This window comes from Crocuta crocuta, unplaced genomic scaffold, assembly GCF_008692635.1.
Source record: "Crocuta crocuta isolate KB4526 unplaced genomic scaffold, BGI_CrCroc_1.0 scaffold159, whole genome shotgun sequence".
Taxonomy (NCBI): domain Eukaryota; kingdom Metazoa; phylum Chordata; class Mammalia; order Carnivora; family Hyaenidae; genus Crocuta; species Crocuta crocuta.
In genome coordinates this window covers 3,774,695-3,800,448 of record NW_027533263.1, presented here as the reverse complement: position 1 = coordinate 3,800,448, position 25,754 = coordinate 3,774,695, and the positions used below count along the sequence as shown (strand labels likewise).

The 25,754-nt window shown below is 38.2% G+C and overlaps 1 protein-coding gene across 1 annotated transcript; it reads right to left on the bottom strand.

The window, feature by feature from the left end:
* Nucleotides 1–3,860: 3,860 nt before the first annotated feature.
* On the bottom strand, nucleotides 3,861–25,508 carry ICOS (inducible T cell costimulator). Its single transcript, XM_077747602.1, has 5 exons — nucleotides 25,395–25,508; nucleotides 8,417–8,755; nucleotides 7,240–7,346; nucleotides 6,141–6,225; nucleotides 3,861–3,957 (listed from the first exon to the last, which is right to left on the bottom strand). The coding sequence occupies exons 1-5, from the start codon at nucleotides 25,450–25,452 to the stop codon at nucleotides 3,917–3,919; spliced, it is 630 nt and encodes a 209-aa protein (XP_077603728.1). The 5' UTR covers nucleotides 25,453–25,508; the 3' UTR covers nucleotides 3,861–3,916.
* Nucleotides 25,509–25,754: the final 246 nt, after the last annotated feature.

Sequence of the window (25,754 nt, the reverse complement as noted above, 5' to 3'; positions counted from 1 at the left end):
AATGCTATACCTTTATACTAGAATTAAAGGCATAGGTATGAACCCATGTATTTCAACATATATAGATTGGTACAGAAATATAGATATAAATGGGTATATGTATGTGTAGGTGTATATATAATACGCTTCTGTCTATATATTATATATATTGTATATATATATATATGTGTATATTTAAATGTATAATTACATCTATTTTTAAAATATATATTATAAAATACAGAGAATAACTGATGGTTGCCAAAGGGGTGTATGTGTGGCATGTAGGCAAAATGCGTGAAGGAGAAGGGGAAATACAGGCTTCCAGTTATGGAATGAATAAGTCATGGGAATAAAAGACACAGCCTAAGGAGTATAGTCAATGATCTTGTTTATAGTGATGTTTGGATGCAGATTGTAGCTACACTTGTAGTGAGTATAGCATAATGTATAAACTTGTTGAATCACTATGTTGTATGCCTGAAAGTAATGTATCATTGTGTGTCAACTGTACTCAAATAATAAATATAAACATTATATATGCATATACATTTACATTTATATTTGTGTGTGTATATCCCAGTTCTGTCCACTGACGGGCCTGGAAGCAGTGAAATCCTAATAATCATGAGCATTTACTAATGCCTAGATCTTGGCTTCAGAAAACCATTGCCTACTCAATGAAACCAGGGCTCTTTGGGGGAAATGGCTGATGCCAGCACTGGGATGGGAAAACACTAGCTGGGCCTGGAGTATCTCATTCTGCCAAAAAGCACAGAAGTGCTAAGACTGATGAGGATATGGTAGAAAGACACCAGGGGCAGTTTAAATAGGCTCATTCTGGCCAAGAATGGGATAACTGAAGCATCAAAATAAAATAATAGTAACAAATGTTTACCCATTGAATAAAACAAGAAACCATACAGGTAAAAATAAATGAATGAATAAATAGAAATTTTGACAAGAAATGGAAGATGTATAAGCTTTCAAAGTACCCTCCCATAAACTACTTATCAACTATAAAGAAGAAAAGAGTATTTTACAGTGGAGATGCTTGACAGACACCAGCTTAATTTAGTGATGAAAATGATTATCAGTAATATAACAAATCAAGATTGTAAGCCACCTGACCAGATGCAGTTAAAAGAAACACAGCATCTCTTTTGGGCTATTTTTGCCAAAGATCAATAACTTGATTTTAATTATCAAGAAACCTCAGCCTGACCCAAAGCAAGGGGCATTCTACAAAATAACTGCTTGTAGTATTCAAAAGAGCCAAGGCCATGAAAGTCTAGGCTGAGGAACTGCCTAGACTGAAAGACCCTATAAAGGCATGACAACCAAATACAAAAAGGGATTGTGAACATAATCTTTTGCTATAAAATACATTGGGAGGCCCCCTGGACAAACTTGAATACAGCTTGAGGATGAGATGGCTGCTGTGTATCAGTGTTACTTTCCTGATGTTGATGGTTGCACTGTGATTATAGAGAAGAGAGTGTTCTTGTTTATAGGAAATACATACTGTCTAAAGGTGATAGGGTATGAGGCTAGAAACTTACTGAGGAAAAGAAGAGTTCTTCTGTTGTACTTCCAAATTTTTTATATAAGTTTGTGGTTGTTCCAATATTTAAGAAAAGAAAAATGATGAGAGGCTGTTCCGAGCAATGTAACCACCTCAAGGATAAGATCAAATTTGTAAGTGCTAGCTTACACCAAAGGGAACCATTTCCTTCCCCCAAGAAAACACTCTGAATATTTTCAGTTGTTGAATATCAAATGTTTATTCCTTAATTTCCTAATACTTCTAAAATCTATTTCATGAGTAGCTCTTCTTAAAACAAGTCTTTATTTCACAGAAATTGTATCATTTAATAATCCACTTTGAAATGTCCACTGCTAAGGATGAGGATGCTTTAGAGCACAGTTTGGACAACCAGGCCAGGTGGACCCCACATGAAGGCTCTACTCCCCACTCCAACCCCCCATCCAAAAAGCTGCAAACAACTCTGGGAACACATGTGCAGAGCCAGCCAGGTTGTTCAAGTCAGCTGGAAACACCGTACTTGATTCAAATTACAAATGCAGTACTGTACTGTACATACCCATCATTACACATGCTTACAACAACATAAGTATGCATAATGACATATCTGGTCTCATTTTTAAAGTAAACTATAAACAGGCACCTACAAATTTTAAAACTACTAAATAACCCCACTTTACCTAAAGTTAAAAATTTTGTTGCACATACACTGGATGCCTCAGAAGCATTGGGCATGCGAACAGGAAGCAGAGAAAATATTCCAGCTGAGACCAATCACATATTACATGTATTTAAGAATCTTTCCAGCCAAACTGCATTCAAAGGAAGACTCTTGAAGGGGCAAGGCCAGTTTCTAGGAGAAGGAATCATGCTGATGTTCCCTGACACATCTGTGCTTCCTCCAAGACCCTGGAGGTACAAATGCAGGCAGATTTGCCATAGTCCTTAGGGTGACACCACCCTCTGGGGGTAAGAGCAGCTGGCTGTCCTTGGCTCATGGGAGTCTCTCAACCCTTGCAATTCCACCCAGATCTGGATGTCTGCTCCAGGCTGATGGGGCCATTTCAACCTGTCAAGCCAGGAGGCCATCTTGGTTATAGTTTGTCAGTGACCTCCAGGAACTACAGCTTTCCACTAAATGGATCATTGGCTCTACCCCCAGGTCAATGTTTGACAGTGAAAGATGGTTTTCTGGGGGGTTTTGTTTGTTTGTTTGTTTGCAATCCTAATATGACTTACAGAAACAGCCTAGCTTGGAAATAGCACCATGAAAACATAGATAATCGTAGAAAACCGATTCATACAATAAAATCACTTCTGATTCTAGGCAATATTTTCTACCACTAAGGTGGTAGAAACAGGTCAACAAAGTACATCAGTTTAGCTGAATTTGGGAAAATAAGATGTCTTTCTGGAACAAAAATATTCTTATAGGGAAAATACAAGGCAAATACATTCATTAGGCTGCAATTAAATACACATAATGTGTGTTTTATGAGCAGTAGGGGGAAAAAATGTAGACACAGCCCCCTCCTTGAGATGGTCTGTCAGGCACATGGGTGGCTGAGTCAGTTAAGTGCCAACTTCAGCTCAGGTCATGATCTCATTTGAGCCCTGTGTCCGGCTCTGTGCTGACAGTGCAGAGCCTAGAGCCTGCTTCAGATTCTGTGTCTCCTTCTCTCTCTGCCCCTCCCCTGCTCATGCTCTTTCTCTCTCAAGAATGAATAAGCATTAAAAAAAAATTTTTTTAAAGAATGTCAAGTAGTCATGTAGAAGTATTTTAAAAAGGAAAATTGAAGGCAGAAGAAGGCATCTAAACTCTTGGGAGTAGAGGACTGGGGTTCAGCAGTTGGAAAAGAGTACTGTGTACTAACGTATTATAATAATACAGTTACATATCGACACCTCAGAAATAAAATAGTTACAATTTTGAAGCACCTTCCCCTACCATATGATTAAAAAGGAATTCTCAGCCCTAGAGGAAGAGGTAGTCTGTAGGTGAAGTGCAGAGAGATACTGGCCCTTGGCTACCCATTTGCTTTGCAGATTCAGTACCTGTGGCATCTTTTAAAAATATCTGAAGATGTGTTTGTTCTTTTGGCTAGTGCATTGCTAGAAGCAGATATGAAGATAGGAATTCCATCCCAGTGACGTCTATTTGTTGAGCACACATGAGCTGGGCTTTCTATAAAACTAGTTGCAATAGGGTGTTTTGATAACCCAACAGTACTGAGGCAGCCTGTTAAAACCCCTGTTGACTGGTAGAGTCACTAGTTCAGAATGAACAAAACACCAGCAGATGATGCATGTACTTAAATCAAGCCTGACTCTCTGGTCCAGGGAACATGGGAATCTTGCACTTCAAATCAGGGGGGAACTGGCCAACGTGGTTCATGCCTGGGTGCCACAGAGTTCCAAATTATGGGTCACACCTGTAACAAAATGAAGCATAACATTTTTAAAGGCACTCTGTTCCAATTCCCTTCAACAAGTTTGCCCTTTTCATCTGCCTCTTATACGTACACACACACACACACACACACACACACACACACACACACCATCCAAACTCTTCTTTATGCTTCAAGACTAGCACCAGCTCCACCTTTTCCGTGTTTTACCCAGCCCACTCCTAACTTCTGTAATAGACATTACCTAACTCTTGACTTTACAACTGAGGACTTTAGACACTATCATATGATTCTACCCTCTATGTAAACACATCAGCTTTCCCAAAGACATTACAGACTGAAGACAAGGACTTTCTTGAGTCTACCCAACACAGATCACATGGCATGATACTATTTACATAATCATGTGATAAATATTTGATGGAGGTGCTGAGACATGCTCTCCTTGAACCTGTGTATGCATATTGCTTTCAGAATACAGAGGAGAGACCCACCTTCCTTCCAGAAGCTTACACTATGGTCATTTTCAGTTATTACAGTTGGTAGTTGGGCTGTGAAACTGCCCGCCTCCGATCACAGCCACAGCTGAGGTAGACACTTCTGCACATGCTGTCCATTCTAGAGTAACAGTCCCACCATGCATTACTCTGCTTTATGCCTCAGGGATTTCTCTGTAGACTTGTGAGCCAAGCACAGAGCATGGCTCCAGGATGGGTGAGGGAAAGTTCATGAACCCTACAGGCAACTCCAACCCAGTGGGGATGGGATTCAGTGGATAAATACCCAACTTGCCATCCTTCAGAAGAACAATTCTGGGAGATATCCATACACTTCTCAGAGGTTCTGTGGCCTCCCACTGAGATCTCAGTAATGCAACCTTCATTTGCTTTTCCTCCTTGCCTGTCTCACTCTCTCTGCTTCCTCACCCGTTTTTCCTGGGGTCACCTTCTGAATAAACTACCTATACCCAAGTCTCTGTCCCAGGGTCTGCTTTTCTGGGAATCCAGACTAAAACAGGTACATTATAATAAGCACAGAGATTAAAAGAAAATACTTTTTAATAGGAAAGCAATGAAATGCATGCTCTTTGTCAGTGACCAAGATATGGTAGGAAATCTCTAAGGAACCAAGAGTCCCTGAACATCCTGGGCATTGACTTCTCTCACCCAAAAAATGAAGAGACAGACCAAAGGACCATTTAGGTCCCTTCCCATGCTTTAATTCCCTGATTATAGGTGCTGTTTGCATCCCTTTTATACAAGTCCTTTACCACTGAATGCTGGCAAAACTTCAGGGCCTTCTGTCTCCTTACATACCTCCTCTCATCGCAACCTCAAAGGCCTAAGATTTACAAATTTTCCACGAGGGATACTTCAAGCTTTCTAGCTGCCCCTCACCTTGATGAACCTCAAACTGACAGTGTTCACTCTGAATGGGGAAAGTCAAAGGTCACACGTAACTGGCCTTGTGCATTCATCTATGCCTTCTCATGCTCCACCTTCTTTTTACCAGAATAACAAGGGCCTCGCTGGCTCCTCCTCCTTCCCTTGGTGGTACCAGCCTGATCTCTCTTCCAAATCGCTGTCCAAAACCCTTCAGATACCTGTGCATCTCCCATACCTGCCTTACTGTAATTTGTACCTAACTGATAACAAATAAATGCTCATCGGGTGAATTAGAGAAATTTTTACCAAGGAAGATTCCGAATCATGCTAGTTTTTAAAATATCAGTTGGAAAACTTTATGGATCCTTTGCTCATTTATTTTTTTATTAGTGGTTTACAAATGTATTGTTTGTTTGCAATGTACTGCAGAAAGTATAATCTTGAAGTGACAAATTCAGATTTTCACAGAAAATACTAAAACCAGGCCAAAGAGATATTTGGCCTTCCTTTCAAATAAAAAATTAGGAGCATATGGATGGCTCAGTCAGTTGAGGGTCAGACTCTCATTTCAGCTCAGGTCATGATCTCATGGTTCTATGGGATTGAGCTCCGCATCAGGCTCTGAGCTGACTGTGCAGAGCCTACTTGGGATTCTCTCTCCCTCTCTCTCTCTCTGCCACTCTCCAGCTTGTGCTCACACACATGCTCAGTCTCTCTCTCTCTCTCTCAAACATTAAAATAAGTAAAATAAAAAATTGAAATTCCAAGTGTAACGTGAAGAATAGTCAGCTCTCCCCATATCCCCAGATGGGGCCTTACCTGTGAATCCAGGTTTCTTGGCTGTGTTCACTGCTGCCATGAACATGTATTCACTGTTAGGGTCATGCCCACCAGATCGATACTTCTGAAAGAAAAGTCAGAAACATGGTTTGTCATCTGCTCTTCCTCATCTTCATCCCTTGTATTTTTTGCTGTTTTCTATTTTTGGTTGACAAAAGCATTAGGATGTGGTGTAGGCTCCTGACTTTCAGGTAAGTGGGAGAACAATATGAAAAGGGCTTTAAATAAAAAGAGCCTTCTACCAAATTTCCTCCCTCATTTTTGTTCTTATTTTTCTCTTCCTTTGTAGATTTAGATAGTGAGCCCTACCTCACTCTCTTCCTTATTTCTGTCTCTTTTTAAATTCCATTCTGCACAGATACACCCACCATCAGTCTGGCTGCTGCTAACACTGTAGATATACGTGAGTATTAACATACCTGTGTAAAATGCAGAATGGTGTAAATTCTTTCATTGAGAACCTGTATTATGAAAGACTGGAAATAATATCCTCCAGCACAGATAGATTGTTTTGTAATTGTCAAGTTCTCTTCCTAGCTTTTCCATGATGTTCTTCAAATCAGAGTCATGGGACTCAGAGTCATGGGACAACTTAGCCATGGGAAGAATTTGGCCATTTCCTTCTCTGCTAAGACTGGCACCTTACAAGACTTTCTCATAGATTGTTTAACTGACAGGTTGAATGAAACAAAACTGATTGTTTCATCTTTGCCCTGACTATGGAAACTTAGATTCAAATTTGCAGCCCAAATTTAATGGTTCTCAGAAGTCAGAAGCATCTATTTTTATGTTTCAATCTTTGTCCTGACTTTTTGTTTTCTTGGCCCCAAATCCTTCATCTTTTTTTAAATAATAATAATAACAGTTCTTTCTATAAGCCATCAAACTCTTTAAGAATGAAGCAGCTAATAAAGTAAGCTTCTATTCCAAGTTAGTAGTTTAATTAGTAGACACATCTTGTGGAAAAGAAATTGTCTGTTAATGAAATTACTCTGGCAAGAGCAGTAGGTTCTTTGAGTAAATAACTACTGATCCTCTTCAGGAAAGCAGATGTGAGAAAAGTGCAGACATTGCTCACCTTTTTTGTAAGCCAACAAAGAAATACACATCCAAAAATGTAGACTACAACAAAAGCTGAACACCCTATGGGTAACCAGAACTTCAGTTGGCAGCACATCTGTGATTCTGGATTGGAAAGGAGACATGTTAAGAAAAAACTGTGAGAAACAAATCTTTTGGTGCTGAATCACAAGTTCTATCAAATTTGAAAAGGTGATTTAATCAAATGCAGCTTGCCTTCATTACAATTATGCCATCCAATGCACAGTAAATAACACCATCTTAGTATTATAGCAAGCATTTAAAGACTAAAACTTAAAAGATTCTGTGCACGTATCTTTACAAATGTGGTTAATAGAAAGGACTTTTCTGTCTGTTTTTGGAGAAGAGTAAGTAGGCAAAGTAATAATATAAAATTATTACCTTCAATCACCTTACTCGATTCCACAAACCCAATGCTAACCAAAACCTTAAGTTTTACATGAATAGAGGCCATGGCCATTAGGCCATAGGTTTGGGTAATTGTCTTAAAATTTTTACTGATTTTTAATGGCATATGCATTTTAAAGACAACAGGACCTATTTTTTCTTTCTTCCTCCCTTCCTTCCTCCCTTCCTTCCTTCCTTTCTTTGAGAGAGAAAGAACAAGGGAGGAGGAAGGGCAGAAGAAGGACAGAGGGAGTCTCAAGAAGGCTGACTATGAAATCATGACCTGAGCCGAAATCAAGAGTCAGACACTTAACTGACTGAGCCACCCAGGTGCCCCAATGTAAGCTATTTTTAACACAATAGTCTACATGATCAAATTGCATATTACTCATTAATACTAATTATTAATAATAAATTATCCCTTGCATATTTTTGTAGTAAGTGATTGCCATAAATTGCACCAAAATGAACTCCACAAAAGATACTTAGAGGCACCTAAGTGGCTCACTGGGTTAAATATCCGACCCTTGATTTTTGGTTCCCTCAGGTCATGACCTCACAGTTCATAAGTCTGAGCCCCACATTAGTCTCTGTGCTGACAGTGTGGAGCCTCCTTAGGATTCTCTCTCTCTCTCTCTCTCTCCCGTCTCAAAATAAACTTTTTTTTAAAAAAAAGATACTCATTAGCTTAGTTGTTTTAATTAGCAAGAAAAGCTATTAAAATGGGAATCTACTCTTAAGTCTGAAAGATGAAAACAGTGTCTTACCATAAATATTCAAATATTCTCTGCTGATATTCTTCTTCTGAAAAGGAGGAGGATCAAAAATTGACAGTTCACAGGTGTAATAGCTGGCATAAGAATTGTCCAAATTATACAAGAAGAAGGAAACACTGTCATTGGATAACTGAGTTTGACAGGATTTCAGATCCTTAATGGACACTGTATTACCACTTTCTTTTGTCTTAGTGAGATCACAGAGTACTTCTGTCCCTTTTAGCAACTTCATTTTAAATTGCCAGGCAATCTCACTGAATTTGCATGAAATTTGTACTCCTCCATCATGAAATGTAAACATCTTGGACTTAGCAGAATCATTGATTTCTCCTGGATAAAAAGGAAGAAAAAGCAAAAGTGACATTTCATGAAGATGTTACTCTGTTAGTTATATTTGAACACAAAGTAATCTCTTCTCTTCATAAAGTCACCTCTACTGCACCAAAATGAAAGAATTCCACAACCAAAAGAACGTGAAAACAAATAAAACTGTGCCCTTGAAAATTACCTGACCAGAAATTTGCTTGTTATATATGAATATATAACACATAACGTATTAAATAACACATTTACATAGGACAGGCACCATTTGTCTGATTATGCTTTCATATTGGAGACATACGGTAAACAAATATGTAGTAAAACATCTGAATTACTGCTAGGAATGGAGTACTGTTCAAATAAAGGTGGGGGGTTGGGTTCTAATTTTGTTTACAGAATCAAATAATGCCCTTCTGATTTTTAAAATTGAAATTGAAGGAGAATTAGCACTTTGTCAAACAAAGGAAGATTTGAAATGAAATTTGGGGAATGATGTAACTTATGAAAAACTTTCAAAAGTGAAAAAATAGCTTAAAAAATGATTATATATAAACATATATTTATGTTATACCCTCCTGTCAGAGAGCAAAACCACAGATGAATCATCTTCAAATTATAGAAATGTATCTTCTCTGAACCTGATCCATTGAGAATTGAATCAAGGTCTAGTGACAATGGTAAGGCACCAGATTTTTGTCAATTTTTTTTCTTTTTTCCCTTTTTTTCAATACATCTTAAGCTTTCTAGGAAGCCAAAGGTGTTTTTAAAAGCTACACAGAGATCACACAAAGAAGGAGCCAAAATGGTATTAGTCTGGTTGCAGATTGAGTTACTGGATTATAAATTTAAGCTGTTCTTTTCTTTCCTTTTTTCTTTTTTTATATGAAATTTTCTCACTGAAGTTAGGAAAATAATTACATGAAAGTTTTTTGCTTAAGTTTTGAAATCTCTGTCTTTATTCTTGAAAAGAGTGTATAGCAGTATTAAGAATGTTTAAGGAAAAAAAGTTGCTCAGCCCTACTGTGAAATAGAAATACTATCTGTATATATTTTCTATCTTCCAGATATATACTTGTTTTTATAGAGCAAACATATTACTTTGTGTCCTGCTATTGTCATTTAATCATATATCATAAAAGTTCCATTTTTTACATAGTTGTCACAATCATCCTTTTTGACTATATATTAGGACATAATGTTAATATATAATTTGTTAAAGCATTCCACTAATGTCGAATATTAGGGTGATTTTTATCATTTTGCTTTTATGACATGGTCAAAATGTTTAAACGTGTTATAGCTCTATGTAATGCCATATTGCTTTCTGAAAGAACTCCATTTATGATAGGACTAGACATGCAGGTGGATTCATTTGCCACAACTATGCTTGCATGAATTGCCTTAATTTATTTAAGATCTAGCACAGTTACTTATTTAATATCTACAGGCTTTAATTTAGATCTCTCATATTACAAGGGAACAGATTTCAACTTGGGGATTTGACTGTGAAAATATGCATGTGTACTAGTTTTTCGGTTACGGCAGCCCACATTCAAACAAATTCCCACACCAAACCAAAATTGCAAAACAAAAGGTCTAAAAAATATTATTAAAAAGCTTAACAAGGTTTAGCAAAGAGGAGAAAATGGTAGGTTAAATGTGAAGAACAAGAACCCAGAGAGATGAGCAGAGTTTAGCAGTTGCTTGGACTCTGAGAGTGTTTGCTGTTCTCCCAGGTTCAAATTTTTGTTTTCATGTCTCAACTCCCAGAGTTTTCAAAGTGAGAAACCTAGTAGACCATCCTCTCCTCAGTAAATTAGGATCTCAAATGGTTCCCTTCTGGGACCGCAGTTAAACCAGAAGGAAACCAGCTCACCTTCAAATCACTTCAATGGACCAGAATACCTAAATCCTTGAAGTTGGTTTAGGGTGAGTTTGGATCATTATTACCCTTAGGCTATTGAGAGGAAAAATGCAACTATTCCAGGAAGAAAAGATTTACATCTTAGGCCTCAAATCCTATCCACAAATAATATTTAAAAACAATGACAAGGACACCATAAAAACTAACCAGACATGCCAGTGGGCTTACTCTATTTAAGGCAGTAAAAGACAAACTTGTAATAAGCTCTGCAAAGCACAGGAAACTAAAAGAAACAAACAAAAAAACTCCTTTGAAAAAGAATCAAATAAAACTGGCAAAAATCATACTGTGATTAAAAATTCCATGAATAGGTTCAAAGTGTATTAGAGCTAAAGAGAGAATTGGTGAACTAGAAAATTAGGTTAGAAAAATTATTTGAAGTGCAGTCATCATCCAGATTCAAGAATCCCAGATTATCACTAGCAGATTGTTTTAAAATATGCACATTTAGACATATCATGATAAATCCTAAAAGCAGCCATAGAAAAGACACACATTACCTTCAGGGAAGGAACTGTTAGACTGGCAGGTGATGTCTCAACATCGACAATACAAAGTGAAATAGTAAAGGTATGTATAATGAGAAACTTTGGTAACTGAAGTATGTATATTGTGATTTCTTGCCTAATGACTAAAAAATAGAAACAGTGCAGTGGCAGGGGGAGGCCAGGGGAGCTCAGTCGGTTAAGCGTACAATTTCTGCTCAGGTCATGATCTCTCAGTGTGTGAGTTCAAGCCCCATGTAGGGCTCTGTGCTGACAGCTCAGAGCCTGGAGCCTGCTTCGGATCCCGTGTCTCTCTCTCTGCCCCTCCCCTGCTCATGCTCTATCTCTGTATCTCTCTCTCTCAAAAATAAATATTAAAAAAATTTTTAAATAGAAACAGAATATAAAATCTAAATGGATATCACCAAGTTCAGTCTACTGGTTTTTTTTTTTTCTTTCTTATAAGGGGAAGGAAATTTTGGAATCAGAAAGCAAAACCCAGGGGTGGAAAGGCTTCTCTGTGCTAATAGTGTTTTATTTCTTTAGCTGTGGTGATTATGGAGGTAAGGTAGTATGCTTCATAATTATTGTGCATTGATGTTCACTCTTTCGTATAGATGTTTTCTTCTAGAATAAAAAGTTTTAAGTTTACAGAAGGGAAATAATGCTTGTCTTCATTTTAAAAACAGAGGAAATAATGTAAGCAAAAAGAACTGATACCATGAATATACATGCACTCTAATATGCATTAGATTAAAATGAAAGATATTTTCTTAGGGACTTATTTATCTGAAAATAAATTATGTTGCATGACTATTGTTGTGATGTTTAGGACTCTGTATTCTCCTGCAGAGGATAAAATCAGTGGGCTGGTTCTCAGTTTCTTTTCTTCTTTTTTTTTTTTTTCAAAGTTTATTTTTAAGAGAGAGATAGAGAATGAATGGGGCAGGGGCGGGGAGGTGGAGGGGGGGCAGAGGATCTGAAGCAACCTCTGTGCTGACAGCACAGAGCCCCATGTAGGGCTCGAACTCACAAACTGCAACATTATGGCCTGAGCTGAAGGCAAACACTTAACCGAGTGAGCCATCCAGGTGCCCTGGTTCTCAGTTTCTTTAGAAATGTCCAGGGAACCTGGAGGGTGGCTCAGTTGGTTAAGCGTTTGACTTTGGCTCAGATCATGATCTCATGGTTTGTGAATTCAAGCCCCATGTAGGACTCTGTCTGACAGCTCAGAGCCTGAAGTCTGCTTTGGATTCTGTGTCCTCCCTCTCTCTGCCCCTCGTCCACTCATATTCATATTCTCTCTCTCTCTCTCTCTTTCTCTCTCTCTCTCTCTCTCTCTCTCTCAAAAATAAACAAACATTAAAAAAAAATGTCCAGAGCAAATTTCCCTAGGACTTTAGAATGGCAGCAAGTAAACCACAGAGATCTTGGAGCAAAAGTGTCTGTAGCCACCATGTAAATACATAGACATAGATGCAGTATCTTGTATTTCTGAAGATGTTTTATCAGCAGCTTCTCTTCTCTGCCCCAGGCCCACACTATGACCCATAACCCAACTCAAGATGAAAGGTAATGGACAGCAGTACAGGGTAGTGGAAGTGTAACACAGCAATACCCAAGGAAATGAGAGGAAAATTCTGGCCTTGCATTAGCAATTCTGTGACTCTGGTACCCCTCTGACTTCAGTCTCTTCATCTGTGAAATAAGGATGCACCAAAACATCTTAAAGTTCTTTCCAACATTTACTCTCTAGGAATCCAGGATCAAAACCTATCCAAAGAGATGGCCAGAGAAGCTGTTACTTTGTTGTTGTTCCAATATTCCTCTGGGTTCCAGCATCTTACTGGGATAGTCCAGGGAGTCAGGAGAAATGAAATTGAGTGAAATGATCTTCCTGGCCTGTGAAAGTCTTTAGGTAGGGCTAAGAAGACTACCTCAGTTTTTCTTCAGTAATCGTGCCAAAGATGTGTGCCGTTGACATCAGAGGAGTAGCTGGGGATTCCAAAGTGTCATTTCTGCTGGACACTATGACTTGTTCATTTTATTATATTTAATCTAGGTGAGCTTTTTATTAAACATAGTGATAAGAAACCTGACTTATGTTTCTACATATCCAATGCTTAAGCTTTTCATCTGGAAAACCATTTGACAACTCTAAGTCTGCAATTTGAATGTTTTCAATTAAAAGAAGCAGGTATGACATTTAATCAATTGCTTCATAATTACTTTGGCACCTGTAGAACAGATATGCTTCAGTACCTAATTACAAATGCTCCTTAGCCTTAGGAGACATGTGAAAAAATAGTATCAAAAGGAGATCATTCCTATAACCATGGCTAAAGCATTTAGTGGGTAAGCAGATAATTTAAGTAAGTATTTAAGTATTAGTTTCTTATAACTTCAGAAACAACTAGAATCTTCTCTTCATCCTCCCTGGATGTTCTCATCTCCAAATCCAATATTCAACCAGGAGTGCTGGTGTCATAACACCGATTTTTATAGCCAATTTTTGTTTTGGTTGAATGTCAGATCTGTTTAATCAGTTCCTCTGCTGTACCAGAAGTTAAAAATTATGAGTGTTCCCCTCACCAATCTCTTTCTTCTGTTCTTCCTTTATCTCAGCTTACATTTTTTTACATATCACCTTTTAATATAAAATCATCCTCCAAAATATCCCTTCTCACAGTCTTTGATAAGTTCCCCACCCTCCTCCCTAACACACCATCTGCATCTCAATAAGTTCTCATAGTCAGTGTCCATCCATGTTTCAGACACCCCCAAAACACCTTCACATTTGTGCTTCTTGTAACATGATTCAACCCCCACTCAGCATCATAAACAATCAGACTTGGTAAACTTAGAAATTATACAAATACAAATCTAATTTTTTCTGAAGACCAGACAGTTTAGATTATTTGTCTACAGGGAATACAACTTCTTGGGTGCATAAAAGACTCTAGGTTCAACCTTTGATTGAAGTGCCACTAGCAACAACCAAGGGATGTGTAATAGAAGTGGGCAACCACATGAAGTTAGACAGTGATCACTACAGACTGAGTCTTACAGGACTGTGTTAAAATCTGTCTACGGGAAGAAGGCCTAACTTCCTGTACTTCTGTTTTATGTCTGGTTGAGTCTATCCACTGCTCCTGCATCTAAACTTCAATTGGACCAAAACAGTGTATCTCTCCTTAAGACTGCAAGAGTTTCCTAACTTTCTGCTCTCACTCCTGCCCCTTTACCATCTATTCTCTTCAGGGAAGCCAGAATGATCTTCTAACATTCACAGATCATGTCATTGCCCCGCTTATAAAACATACATTTCACTTGGAATTAAATCCAACTCCTCAGCCTGGTTCCCATGACCTGCATGGCCTACATAGCTCTCTAACTCCATTTTATACCAGTCACTCACTACACTGCAGTCATATTGTTCTTCCTCTATTCCTCAAACATAAGAAGCTGGTCCCGTGGGCTTCGAATTTGTTGGTTTTTCATCTACAATGTTCTCTCCGATCTTCACCTAACTGTTGCTTCTTCAGCGACCACTGACCACTCAATCCAAAGTACACCCCCTCAAGTCATTTTTCTATCATATTACCTGAGAGAAGGTATTTATCATTGTCTGAAATAATCTGGTTTATTTATTTACTTATTTATTGTCTGGCTAACCCACTATTACTACATCAGCTTTAAAATCAGGTATCTTGTTGATCTCATTCACCAATCCATCCCAGTTATCTACAACAGTACCTGTGGTATGTAGTAAGTCATAATAAATATTTATTGGATGGATAGATAGATGAACTAATGAATATGTAGATTTCAGTGATGTTATAAATCTGGGGAGATGAATAGAATATACAATGTAAGTACCAAAAGGGCTCTCAGAAATGATCCAGTTAAGCCTTTTATATTTACCTTTTGTCAAGCTAGACTTGGGCAGAAAAGTGAGTATCTTGCCCAGGGTTACACAGCTCATATCTGGAACATGATCTCATGATTAGCTATGCCATGTTGCCTTTCTTCTAGAAACAAGTACATGCAGATGTATAATCAAGCATAAAGGATATCTCCTGAAATGGAATGTCAGATTCTAAAGAAAATTCTCTCTGAGCTCTAAAGAAACAGATTCTTGATCTTTAAATTTCCACTAGGTTCATAAAGACTTGTTTACATGGCTGTTGATTCTCTTTGTCTACAGAGGAGAGTACAGGTTTAAGCCTAGCTGATTATTTAGATCTTCCAGAGTACACAGTCTTAAAACTGCCCCATGTATGGCCAAGACAGAGGCCCATGGACCAATGATTTTTCCAATACACTCAGATGTTTCATAACCACAGCATGTTAGTGACTTAGGATAAAACACCATGCTACATCTTTTAGCACTTAATACATTATTTAAAACACAATAAGAATATGTTCTCTTGACTCCTGGTAATAGGTCTTAAAATCTAAATACTAAGTATTAGTTTTTAGCTACCGTATCTGTTTACTTCTTGTTAACAGTAAAACACTCCTGGATTATAAGTACTCTGGAGAACAGGTATTGTGTCTTCTTAATCAAATCAACTACCATGCCTAAAGGGTACAGCCTTCCCAATAGAGGTTCAAACCTGTTACAACTGCTGTTAACTATGATTATTATAACCTTACTTTTGACATCAGTGGACTAATGGTTCCAAGAGTAAAATCAGGGTCTTTATATTAGATGATTTCTTTAGGTTTTCAAATCTTGTTGAAGGGATAAGAACAATGGTATCCCCCAGGAGTGGGAACTGCAGAGGCTGTTTAAAAAAAAAAAAAAAAAAAAAAAAGAACTTGGAAGAAAAGATTATTCTCCTGGGAATTGTACTCTGGCTCGGAAGAGTTTATTTGTAAATTGTATTTTTAATATCTAAACCATTTCATTTCTACAGTATAAGATGGCCTGGATGAACCCATCCTGTCCAGACTCCTTGTAAGCAGTTGTATCTGTTCTACCTGTTGAAATCCTTTGGCAAAAACACTTTAGAATTGCAGAGGGTATGAGACAAAACAGTAATTTGACTTCCTTCTCCTTAACTCAGACTTCTAACCACAAACCTCCACAAAGGTCTCAGAGTGATAGAAAGATAAGATCTCCTGAGTTTGCAATTATTGATAGTGCTTATTAAACACGTTTTCTGTAATCAAACAATAAACTTTAGCTTAGCACAGCACATGAGTATGACATAAGGGGTGAAGTTCTAAAAACTGCAATGTTTTTAGGTTTTGTTACATTTGATCTTTAACTAAGAAATTTTGGCATTTAAAAAAATGCATTTACCACTTTTTCACCTTTCATAAAAGTAATGTTATTTCTTATGAGTCTACTGGCTAAAACTTTTAGAATCTTGATTACAGATTTTTATACATGTATAATTTCTGTACTTCCATTACTATTCAAAGGCATCCATACTCCAAAGAAGTGATTGAGGTAAGTAGGGAGGATAGGCAAAATAAACCCAATCTGATCTCACTTCCTAGCATAGAAAATAAAGACAAAAGATGTGTAGAAGGTAGGAGAAAATAAAAAAGCCAAGAGCATGCACACGTGCGCGCGCAATATGTGTATTGTTTTTACTCTCCAAGGAACTCTGTTGGGGGGATAAAACAACCCTTGGTCCTCTAAAGTATGTATCCTATTACAGAATAAGAAAAAAATGGAAGATTGATTTTCTTCTAGTAAAAACTTTCTTCATAAAAATAGAAGAATACCAAATATGTTATAAAACTTTGTAGCAATATTCATGAAGTAGTTAAGTTGCAACAAGTTACTTTGTTAGTTAATTCATTGTCATTGATTTGAAATTGTTCCACCAGGGAAATTACATGAGATTAAATGAACCTAAGTTCCTTACACAGATGAGAGGGAGAAAGAATTTTACTGGCACCCAAGAATATCCACATTACTTCCCATCCCTCCTTTGGGCACATAGACAAGGCATTGGCTGGGTGAACTTGTTACACTGAAGGCTTCAGCTCTCATCTCTACTCTGGTGACCCACTCTTTTATTTCAGCCACCCCTTCCCTTGGCTCCAGTCCTTTATCACCAGTTTCCTTTCAACATCTCTATCTGGTTTCCTCTGATAAATCAAAAGTAATATTTCCAACCTGAACTCAGTATTCACTCCTAAACCCAAACCTTGTCACTTAAGGGAGTCACTAGCCTGACCCCTTCCTCATACCTCCCTCTCTCTGGCTCTCCTGATCTGACTGGTCGCTAACTCCTGTTGACTTTAGCTCAAGGATATCTCTTGAATTCAGTTGCTTTTCTCTATTTCTGTTGCCAATATAGGGCATTTTTGTGTCTTCCTTCCTCTGTGGAAGCTTCTTGACTGGCCTTCTAAGCAGCAGTCTCTCCTTTTCCAAGTCCATCTTCCATGCTGCTTAAAACTTTGTTTCTAAAAAAGCATTTTACTCCCCAGCCTAAACTCTCTATTATATTGTTGTGTATGAGGTAAAATATCCATTTTCTTAACATGACACAAACTCCTCACAATCTGTGGACCATATATGTTCCAGCTATACTAAATGTTTGGCCATTCTTCTCAAATCCTTAACCTATTCCCATAAACTAGACTATCCCAGTACTACTTTATCTTCTTAGAAACCCTCATTCATTCTTTAAGAACCATTTTATTTTTTTTCCTATCTAAGTTTTTTTTTACAAATAGTTTATTGTCAAGTTGGTTTCCATATAACACCCAGTGTTCATCCCCACAAGTGCCCTTCTCCGTGCCCATCCCCCCCCCCCCCCCCCCACATCCATCAGTCCTCAGTTTTTGTCAGCATTCAAGAGTCTCTCATGGTTTGCTCTCCCCCTTTCCCCCACTATTTTCCCCCTTCTTCTCCTCCATGGTCCTCCATTAAGTTCCTCCTAATCCTCCTATACGTGCAAACATATGATATTTGTCCTTCTCTGCCTGACTTATTTCACTCAGCATAACACCCTCAAGGTCCATCCATGTTGCTACACATGGCCAGATTTCATTCTTTCTCATTGCCATGTAGTATTCCATGGTATAGATAAACCACATCTTCTTGATCCATTTGTCTGTTGATGGACACTTAGGTTCTTTCCATGTTTTGGCTATTGTTGAGAGTGCTGCTATGAACATTGGGGTACACGTGCTCCTATGCCTCAGCATTTCTATATCCCTTGGGTAAATTCCTAGCAGTGTTATTGCTGGGTCCTAGGGGAGTTCTATTGTTAATTTTTTGAGGAACCGCCACACTGTTTTCCAGAAGGATTGCACCACTTTACATTCCCACCAACAGTGTAGGAGGGTGCCCGTTTCTCCACATCCTTGCCAGCATCCTTTAAGAACCATTTTAAATTGGTCCCTGAGACCCCAGATGAAGACTCCTACCTCTATGCTCTCAATAACATTTTGTTTACACCAATATATTTATAATGCATATCATCTGAGATCATAATTATTTTGTCTGTCCTCCTCATTTAATCATGAGCTTCACAAGGATAAGAACCGTAGTATGGTCACCTAAATCATCCCAGGACATGGAACATTTTAGAAGCTCAATAAAATAAATGAATGCATAGAAAAACATGGAGGCTGAGCATGGTTGGCAAATGTCCTGCAATGTACTGAGGAGAAGAATGAGAAAAGCAGAGCAAGAGATTCTGTTTACTGGATATTGGAGACTGGATTGTTTCTCAGTCCAAAGGCAAAGACTCAAACTGAATGATACCTAGCCAATTCTCTGAAGCCTAACAGGACTGGAAGTTAAATAAATATTTAAGCTTTCAAAAGCTTCCAGATATTTATATAACAACAGTTTATAAGCATTGAAAGTTTCTCCTATGTTGAATGTTGTGTTAAATTCATTACATGCAATACATAATTTGGTGTTGATAAGTCTTTTACATCAGATTTTCTATTTCAAGGAAACATTTCCTATTTTCAGGAAACTGAGGCTTGAATCACTGGCCCAAAGTTATTGAGCCAATACGTGGTGGAACCATGATATGAACCTCGACAACCTGAGACCAGAACCCACATTCTTAAGGAGACTTAGTCCAGTAATCTAGTCCAACCCCCTAATTCTATAGAACCTGAAGCCCAGAAGCTAAGAGACTTGCTGAAAAAGAAAAAAGAAAAAAGCTTTTAACATTAAACTTGATAGGGAAGTTATGTTTGGATATTTCTTTTCCTGCCAGATGTATTGGGTATATTATCATCCCAAGTGCTTAAAGTATTGTTTACATTGATGCCACACATGTATTCTGTGACTTAAAAAGTTATCATATACCAAAAATACATAATTTCTTCTTATAAAATTACTTTGTGCTGAATACACTCATTTCTCTAGATAGTCTCATTCATCAACCACTGTATGTTGATCTGTGAGCTACCCTGTGTAATTGAATCTACAACAAAGTCTAGCTCCTTGCTCTGACAAAATTCTTAACGATTATTCTGTAACTTCTCTGCCTGTAGACATGTAAAACCATGGACTCACCTACACAAATTTTCATTCTCATTAAATAAGTACAAACAGGAAATAATGTGAGAATTTTGTCTTAGACCTAGATAGTACAAAATAAACACAACTTTTATTGTGAGTGAACTAAAGATTTTGTTGTTGTTTTCCATGAATGGATTTTTTTTGGTGATGAGCCCTAGGAAAATATAAATGTTGGATGTAAAAAGTTTGATTTCTCAAATGTAAAATAGCTATATTTAAATCTTTAATTGCTTGTTAAAAGTGCCATGCCTATGTCAACACAGCTGAAACAAAAGCTACTATCAGAACTAGTGGTTGACAGAACCAAAATTCTTGATTCTGTCACCCTCCCTAAAGTCAACCTGATTTTTCTTAGCATTGCCTCAAGCAAAGTAGAAACAGCCACCAATACATTCTATGTGACCCAGAAGAGGTCCATATCCCCAACATCTGACTGTCTTTAAACTTGGAAATCTTTGTCTGTTTTGATCAACTTTATGGGCTTAAAGCAATGGAAAAAAAATCATGTTTTAATTAACAACTTTCATTTGTGTTATATATTTTCTAAATACTTAAGTTCTACTTTCCAAAACATAGTTTTGAATTTTCTTTTTTTTAAATTTTTAATGTTTATTTTTTAGAGACAGAGTGAGCAAGCAAGGGATAGATAGGGAGACACTGAAGCAGACTGAAGGCTCAGAGGGCTCTGAACCATCATCACAGAGCCTAGTGTAAGGCTTGAACTCATGAACTGCAAGATCATGACCTGAGCTGAAGTCAGATGCTTCACTACGTAAGCCACCCAGTCACCCCTAGCTTTGAATTTTCATAAGAAGGCTTCAAATGCCAAAGGTCATATTTTACTTAGGATGACCAAAAAGTGTCATTTGAAAGGCTCAATTTATTAGAATAGCAATTGCATAGACAACCCTTTAATGAGTAAATGTGGTCCTTTCCTTGGGTACTAAAGGCTACAGGTGATTTTTAATTTACAAAGTTTAATAAATCCTTTTGCATATAAAATTCCTATCCTTAAGCTAGGAAGGTAGTAGAAGTTGTGTGTTTTGCTCAGTTTACAACTATGAATATTGAGGCCAATTTTTAAGTCAAACAAGTTTATGTACCTTACAGTGAGCAAAACAAAATGAGAATCAGGTCCTTTCTACACACCTACATTCTGTTTTTACCAAGAAATGGGAATATGCTGCTAGCAATTTAAAAACTATAATATTCCACCTCATCTGAGGGGGTTGCTAACACCAATGGGAAGTTAGGAAACCCACTGTGTTAACTGTGGATGAAAAAAACAAGGCACTCAAGATCTTACATGAGAATAATAGGTATTCCTAGAAAGAAGAGAAAAAGACAAAGATATGATTAAACTATGGGGAGAAAAATAACCTTGAAAATTAAAAAACAAAACCCTCAGGTTTACAGATTGAAATGGCTCACCCAGTCCCAAGCAAAGCTAATGAAAATACTCAGAGCTAGGCATGTCCTGGCAACATTCCTGAATTCCAATATTGAAATAAATAGCTTACAAGATCCTAAAGAACTTTTTAAAGTTACTTACAAATGAGTGAGAATCAGAGTAGCCTGGAACTGTTCACCCGCAACCCTAGAATCCAGCAGACAGTGGATGGGCATCCACAGACAATTGAGAGAAAAGGCTTCAGTCCAGGAATCCTATTCCCAGAAAAGATATTGGTCACCCATGAGAGTTGAAGAAAGACTCCTTTACCTGTGCTGGAATTCAGAATTCAGGGTATGTGCAGAAAATGACAGAAGTCTTCTAATCACGGTATCAGAACAGAGATCATGAGACAAGAGCAGATGGCAAGAGGGATGCTGGCACTGAAAATAGGTGAAGGAAGTGTGAAGAAGGGATCCTTAAAACAGACAAGATACTGTAAGAGGAAACCTAGCAATGGTCTGCCCAAGATTGGGGCAGGGGTGCACTAATAGGACAGCGAGAGTGGGACGGGAAGAACCTTCAGAAGTTCTCATGTCAGTGGAGTCACCACATCAGGCAAGGCCATTGTCATTATTTATTTTAATCCAATAATAAATAAATAGACATTCAAGATACTCTGAACATAATGACTTACTCAGTTAAGAACCATAGTGAACCTTCCAAATTACAGAAGCAAAGAGGGAAGTTAAAAGAAGCCTAGTCAAAGGAATACAACAGCAAAGGAAAAGAAATAAATAAAGATGACAGCGAAGGGATAAAATCAAGGGTACCAGATTTTCAGGTTCATCACACCGAATGGGAATGGCCTGAATTCATTAGTGGGGAAAAAGTCAACTATCTGGATTTTTAAAAATCCAACATGACTACTTGAGGGGGTTGTGGGAGGGGCTGCAGCTCAGCTCAGATCAGCAGGCTTCTCTCCTGAGCTCAGGGGAGGAGCCTGTCTGCAGGCAGCAAAGGGCTGTTTTTCCTGAGGTGATGGAATTCAGGAATCACAGACTGGATCCCTCAGAAACAAAAGGCTCAACATGCACCTGAGGGTTATCCTCCCAGCCTCCTCCCAGAACACATAGTGAGATGTGAACATTTATTAAGCACCACCTGACTTCCACCATTCTTACTCAGGCACAGCTTCCACACTGCTTTCAGAGAGGTCTTTCTAAAATCAGAATTCATAAGGTCCTCCACATGGTTCTCACTGCCCATAAGGTGTAGAAAGAGGTTCTTGCAATCCCAGGTAGAGTCACATTTTTTCCAGATCATTTTACAACAAGGAGTTTCCTATTATTCCAGAATCACTAAAAGAAGATGACTTTGTTAAATTTTACACTGAAATCAACAGTTAAGACTAGAAATCACCAGTGCACCTGGGTGGTTCAGTCAGTTGAGCATCTGACTTTGGCTCTTGTGATGATCTTGTAGTTCATGGGTTTAAGCCTTGTGTCCTACTCTGTGCTGACAGCTCAGAGCCTGGAGCCTGTTTCGGATTCTGTGCCTCCCTCTCTCTCTGCCCTTCCCCTGTTTGCACTCTGTCTCTCTGTCTCTGTCTCTCTCTCTCAAAAATAAACATTTTAAAAAGACAAGAAATCACCAAGATTTCCAACCTATTAACTCACCAGCCAGATGCAAAACTGATGAGAATTTCTCTCCTTTTAAAACTTATGTTATAGCTCTTGCTACTTCACAGTAAAGAATGTGAATTCTGGAGTCAGGCATATTTGGTGTTCTCATCTTGATTCTGCCACTAATTACTATGTTAACAGATCACTCAGCCTTTCCTGGTCTGAGGTTCTTCAAACATCAACTGAAGACAAGAATACTTATTTACCTTTTTGTGGGATGAGAAAGCCTACTTAGTTGGGAGGATTAAAAATGTGCCAAAGGAAGAGACCTGCACGTGGTTGGTGTACTTCACTTACGCTCTTAAGAATGGTTACATGGGGGGCCCCTGGGTGGCTTAGTCGGTTAATCGTCCGACTTTCGCTTAGGTCATGATCTCGCGGTTCGTGGGTTCATGCCCCTCGTCGGGCTCTGCGCTGGCTGCCAGCTCAGAGCCTGGAGCCTGCTTCAGTCTGTGACTCCCTCTCTCTCTGACCCTCCCCTGCTCACACTGTCTCTCTCTCTCTCTCTCTCCTAGAAATAAAACATTAAAAAAAAAAAGGAATGGTTAGGTGGTAGATGTATGCATCGTGATGGTATTTTGAACATGGAGACTATTAGCAACTTACGATCTCCATTTACTCATTCATACTTCAGTTTTGCCGCCTGTCAAACCAAAATATGGCTTGTCATGTGGCATAGTGTTCTATGTGGTAAGAGTGAACTTTGGTGTTATTCCATGAGAATCTAAGATGAACATTATTCTAGAAGCACAATTTCTTTATCAGCTTAGTCTAACAACTTGAAATAATTCTGCCAAGGCTGGATCCATCCTTCCACAGAAATAACCTGGTTATTAATTCAAGTATCAAGCTGATAATAAGCACATTATCAACAACTGTAAGTGCCCAAATGGGTTTAACATACTGGGATGCCTTCTGGCAGTACAAACCCTTCAATGACTTGCACCAGTGTTCTTGGAAAAAAATCCAAAATTCTTTAAACGGCCCATACAGTCTGAATGGTCTGCTCTCTGCTCTCCTTTCCAGCATCATCTTGTACCATCCCAAACCCCTCTCCTTCAGGCACATCTTCCTTCTTCCAGTTCCCTGACCTTACTCATTTCCTCTTGCCACAGGTTCTTTGCATTTCTCTTCCTGGTATGGAATCTTCTTCCTCACTCTCATACCATCCCCCCCCTTTTTTTCCTCTTTATCCTTCCAACCTTAATTCAAGTGCCACTTCCACAGAAAAGACGTGGGTGAATACCACTTCCAAAACCCCCCTCCATATCTACTCAGTCTAGAGAGAATTCTTTGTGACATCCTCTGAGTTCTGGCTATAATGATTATTAATTCATGGGATTATTTGATTAATGTCTCTCTCCCAGTGTGTCTGTGCCATTTAATTAGCATGATGAGAGCGGTGACTGATATGGTTTTGCTCATCTTTGTTCACACAGCAGCCTGCACAGTACCTTCTGCCTGGGAAGTGCTTGACGCTGCATGAATGAATGGATGAGTGAATGAATGAATAAATAAATATCCATTCCAAAGCTATTCGTTTGTTGTTCATGCTGCTAAAATAATTCACTGGGTTGTAGAAAAGGCATAAACAAGCAAGTAGTCCCAAGCTGGCTTCAGAACTTGTAAGTAGACTCTAATTGTTCCCTCTTCAGTCCTCCTTACATAAGAGCATTTGAGCCACCTTGAACTTCCACAAGATGAAGCATTTGACCAGCCTGCTTTTGCTTTTTAGTTTTTTAGAGGGAAAAGTTAATTGTTTCCTTGTACCACTGCAAAACTTATGTCTAGACAAGATTATACCTACCAAATTTCTGCTTTCACTTTTAGTGTTAATAGAACTTTCCGATTTAATATAATTTCACTTTGCTTTTGCCAACCTCAAGCACATGGATCAGAGTGAAAGATAAAAGTATTACAAAAATGTACCAAGTAAAAAGCAGCAGAAATGCGTTTATTAATTTTGTTGTTGGTAGCATTATTTAAATCGTTCAAATAGTCTGATATTTAAATCGTTCAAATAGACCATCTAAGAGAGAGAATTGAGGACTTTAAAATGGTGGTTTGTTTTTCTTTAATGTCTCCAGCAGCTAGGGAGTTTTTTTACANCGTGGCAGCCTGCGGCATATCTGACACCAGATCACCCAGATAAGATTAAAATCAAAATCCTTTTTTTCAAAGCCCTTCCATTTTATTTTCTCCTTCAAAAAGAATTCCCAGTCCAAATGCCAAGACTATTTTATTTTCATTCAGTTGACACAAGTCATTTTGCCTTTTATCTTTCTCTGAGAACAGTAAGCCACTCTTCTACTTATCCCCTTGCAGGTAACTCCAAGCAGGTAGTTTAAAATTTTAGTGGTCTGATGAAACATTTTTCTTCATCTTAAAACACAATATCAAAGGAAGCAGTACAAACTCCACGCTATCAGCAGCTGCTCAGCAACAAACGCCCTGAACCAAGCGCTTGGGGCTCTTCTGCAATTGTTGCTACTTTCAAAACAAAAACAACACAAAACAAAACAAAACAAAAAAACACAAAAAAACAAACAAAAACCCCTTCTATTTGGTGCCTGACTTTTCCTACCTTTGGTTTCTGTTAATGTTCATTTGAATTATAACTTAATAAGAAATATAAAATGGGCCACGTACCTGTTAGGACTTCAACTTGTAAGCAGAAGAGAAGGAAATAGCAGAGGTCTAACTTCATGTTTGCCAGAAACAGATACAATCCTCTCCAGTGTTCAAAGCTGACAGTGAATTCATGTTCTCAACTGTTTTCTATTTGCTGGAAAGGAAGTGGGTTTTGTGAGGGTTTATGTAGTGTCACACTTACCATCAAGGCAAGGAGGTGTTTCTCGATTGATGTCAATGGCTATCCGAGAGGCATTACTGCTTAGGGGGTTCAGCTTAATCCATGGATTGCCGATAACTTTGAAAACAGACAAAAGCTTTACTCTCATTCTGGTTCCAATAAAGCCAGAGACAGAGACCATGCTTATTCTCAGAACC